The sequence below is a fragment of the Glycine max genome, chromosome 5 (assembly GCF_000004515.6).
Source record: "Glycine max cultivar Williams 82 chromosome 5, Glycine_max_v4.0, whole genome shotgun sequence".
Taxonomy (NCBI): Eukaryota; Viridiplantae; Streptophyta; class Magnoliopsida; order Fabales; family Fabaceae; genus Glycine; species Glycine max.
In genome coordinates this window covers 5,137,625-5,141,949 of record NC_038241.2, presented here as the reverse complement: position 1 = coordinate 5,141,949, position 4,325 = coordinate 5,137,625, and the positions used below count along the sequence as shown (strand labels likewise).

General features: G+C 32.3%; 1 protein-coding gene across 1 annotated transcript; it reads right to left on the bottom strand.

Moving 5' to 3' along the window:
* Positions 1-969, bottom strand: LOC100810071 (21 kDa protein). The gene has a single exon (XM_006579558.4). The coding sequence runs from the start codon at positions 806-808 to the stop codon at positions 161-163; it is 648 nt and encodes a 215-aa protein (XP_006579621.1). The 5' UTR covers positions 809-969; the 3' UTR covers positions 1-160.
* Positions 970-4,325: the final 3,356 nt, after the last annotated feature.

Below are 4,325 nucleotides of genomic sequence, written 5' to 3'. Positions count from 1 at the left end.
TAAATAAAAAACAGAGTGAATCTGCTTCTATAACCACGAGGATACAATTGAACAAATTAAACCATTAACGGCACATAATTACGAGTGACAACTTATTGAATTTGCATTAAAACGTGCATTGCAACTTGTGCAATATTTCTAAGTGTAAACAAAATATGCACTAAGCAGAACGATACTTGGAGGCAAAGTGATTAACCAACGCAAGAGCATTACTAGTGACCTGAGAAGCATACACAACCCTGGGCCTAACGGAAGCCCGCAAGTTGGCGTCCACGTGGGGCCCATCAAGCCCATCGAGACACGTGTCCTGATCAGTGATGGCAGCGCTAACCCAAGTCTGAACATTACTCACGTGCCACGCGAAGTCCTTTGCCTTACCCTTACCCTTGGCCTTACCCATACCCATACCCATACCCACGAGCCCGAGCTCCTTCACCGATTGGTTGAGACGGTCCACGCTGTCGTTCATGTTCTCTACGCAGTCACGCAATGCGTTGTACTCTCTGGGCTTCATTCCCTTCACAAACGACGCGCATGAGCGCGTCTTGGACACGCTCACGGAGAGGGCCGTGACAGCGAGTTGCTGCTCGCTCTGGCGAATCGCGCTGGCATAGCCCGAGAGGGTTTGAACGCACGCGGCGGGGTAGCGCGTGGCCTTGCATGAGGACTTGATGAATTCTGTTGTTGTTGGGTTTTGGTTTGGGGGTGGGTTTGGGTTGGTTCGTTTGGCAAGTGCGGTGGTGCCAAACGTGTGAAGGATGAGAGTTAGGAGTAGCAGAGAAAGGGTTAGTAGTAGTTTTGATGCCATGCTAGTTTGGTTTGTGTTGTGATGTAGTAAAATATGGCAATGTGGTGCTCACTTATATAGGGATCGGAGGAGTGCCAAAATTTGTTTTTTTTTTATGTATTTTCTTGTATTATTTCTGGTGAGAAATCACGTTTGTATACTGTATAGTTTTGTACAATAAAAAAAGAGGTAGAGAGGGAAGAAAAAAAAATGCGGCTGTGTGTGACAAAAAAATAACAAGAAAAATGATTAATGCACACTTATGTTATTTAACACTTAAAGAGATAAAGAGATAATATAAAGAAAAATATAAGAATAATAAGTGTACTAAACCGAACTCACAGTTAATCGTTAGTGGTTAGTCAATCGACTATCGTTACACATGTACAATTATTACCAACTCGATAACCTTTGTCAAGACATATGATAAGAAAAGAAAAAGTAAGTTACATTCATGATTCATTTCATTTTAGACAGCTCACATAAATATTGACTTTATCATCAGAATTGTTATTTAAATATTATATCTCTCATCGGAGATAGAATTCGAAATAAGTAGAGGATAGTCTCTGACAGATTGGATTAATATTTGGAAAAATTCGGTAACATCAATAAGTATTACAAAATGATTGAAAGATAGTCCTTTGGATATTAATGGAATGTTTATAATGGAGAAGTGTCCATATATAACTGATTAATACAATATACTAGATATGAAAAAGAAACATTATGTTGTTACAATTTTTTTTATAAAAAACATTGTACTAATAATATAACTTGATATCTATCATAAAAAATATAACTTGATAAAAATTAGAAGTGGAAACCAAAGAGATATGCATGGCACCTACAGGCTACAGTTATGTGTTTTTATCGAATTCATTTTCCATGTTTCCATTCTTAAAATTGGAAGTTTCTGATTCATTGTACCCCTTCTTTCTGCAGTGACTTTTTTTATTTTATTTTATTTTTCATTTCCCACTGTTTAAATCAAGCACTACCTAAAATATCATTTGTTTTCAAATAATCGTTGATGAGCAACATCTCTTTGTCATAAAGAAATCTATTTTAGAAACTTAAACTTTTCTATCCTGAAAAAATATAACTTGTACTCTATTAGTGTTTATTTAAAAACAAAAATCTAGGATAACACATCTATATCAACTCTAAAATAGTAAGACAAACAATTCCAACGAAGGTATTATGTTAAAAATTGAAGCACAGTTCTTAGCTTTCTATACATATGTGTTTCTGCCGAATGCTGATTTATACGTCTCTCGTCCACGCCTCCACGGCATTGACCGACTGTTTTCGATTGGATTGGGACCGAATCAACAAATCAAACTACGAATAATAAAGTGAGATTTGGTAGACAAGCCTAGTTGCAAATGTGAACTTCAAAACTGCGGATTCATCAACGAGATTCCAATGTGGAGTATTATTCTGGATTAAATAATGGAGGTGCACTCTACCAGAACAAACATCGATCTATAGAACCCAAAAGGGTCCAGATTAATAATGGGGCAATGACCATTTGGTACCCAATTCTCACTACTTTCTGTACTTAAAAGTTGAACTTGAGGATGATCATATCTCATGTTTACTCATATACTTCACATAAAGATCGTTCAAAACATTTAACACTTATGGAGATCCACGCAGGCAGAGTTTAGCTCATAGTTGCACTTTTGTATTCGGACTATATATGATTCACCTGCACGCAAGTCCTATAAATTAAATAAGTTATCAAGAAAAGTATCAATATTACTCTTCTGGTTCACATGCTAATTTGGACATTTAACTGCTTTGTAGGTACCCATCACCTTCACCCTTCTTTATAGACCATGTCCATGGCCAGCATTTTAATCATCACTAACTCAAAGCGAATCCTAAGAGACTGAGCTTGATCAAGTATGAATACAATTCACCCTACAAAACATAATTTTCATCACCAGGTTCTGCGCAATGAATCATATAATCCTTCATTTTTTTTAATAGAACTCCCATTAGATATAAGGGAATGAAAATGGAGATATAAAATGACACGACCATATCTTATCGATAATAGCTGAGATTTTAATCATGCTAATATTCTACCACATTATACCTATATTATTTATCTATTCAAATTAAGACTTTGATATTAATATACATAATCAATTATTAATTATCAAATTATCAAGAATAAATAGTCACTTTTATCTCTCAATGTGTAATTTGCTGACAAATGCATCCTTGAAAGATGAAAATACAAAATTTAGTCCCTGAAAGTGTAAAAAGTGTGACAAATATATCCGGCGGTTAACTTCCATCCGTTACCACCGTTGATAAAATAGCTTACGTGGCACAGAGGGACAAATTTAAAACTGAAATGATTGCTAACGTGGATTGACAGCATAGAAACATATGTCATAATATTTTTTTTTTTTACTTTTAGTCTTCCCACTCCGCACTGACAAATGTGTCCCTAAAAGATAAAAATGTAAAATTTATTTCCAGAAAATATAAAAAGTGCAGCAAATATATTTGAACGTTAATAATAGATTGTGACTAATTATTATTATTATTACTATTATTATTATTATTTGTAATTTACTGCTCTTATTCGTTTAGGACTTATGCAATATATTTTTTAAATTGACTTTTAATATATATATTTTTATTATTTTGATTTCTTTGTCAAACCTTAATCTTTGCTGTTAAAAAAAACTTTATTTTATATCTTATAATTTTATCAAATTTTTACTAAATTTCTCACTTTTAATTTTTAAAGTTATTGCACATCCCAATTCCAACTTAAGTACCCCTATATTTAGATTGAAAATAATATGTCGACAGTTTTGAGTAGAAAAACATAATTGATCGTGAGACCAAATTTATTTATTTGTTTGTTTAAAAAAAAGTCTCACAAAATTTAAACTAGATAAAGGTAAAGTGGAATTATAAGTTTTTTTCCTTAATTAATAAAATGTATATATATACCTCAAATATGAAAGAATCCATTGAATAAACCTTATGTGCTTACACTCTAGGCAACACTTCTTATACATAATATAGATGAAATGAAAACACTTACTAGCAAATAAAGAACCCAAATAAATTTAAATAAAAAATACAATAATGCTCAAACTAAGGTTAACTTCAAAACAAAACAAAAAAACTAATATAGAGGTTATTCTTTGTCTTTGGGACATAGAGTTGTATCTCTCGCTGATTTAAGGGCTGCAACGACCTTACATTCTATTTGGCATATTGTGACAGAGTACATAATAAAGATTAATAATTAATTAAAGAAATAAAAAATTTCAAGAAATAAAAGGCTTTCATATTTTTAAATGCTAATTCAATTTTTTTATATCATAAAACTAAAAAAATTATTTTATTTTGGAAAATAAATAGCTATATTGATTAATTAAAAAAATAATTAACAATTTGATAGATTGATAAATAGATAAATAATCAAAGTATAAGAGTTCAAATTTTAAGTTGTATTTTACTAATTTTTTAATCCCTTTTTCCCTAGATTCTCTCCTATACA

Bases quoted from the DNA above. Each gene is read 5' to 3' on its own strand.
- LOC100810071 (XM_006579558.4), bottom strand. From the start codon at position 808: ATGGCATCAAAACTACTACTAACCCTTTCTCTGCTACTCCTAACTCTC.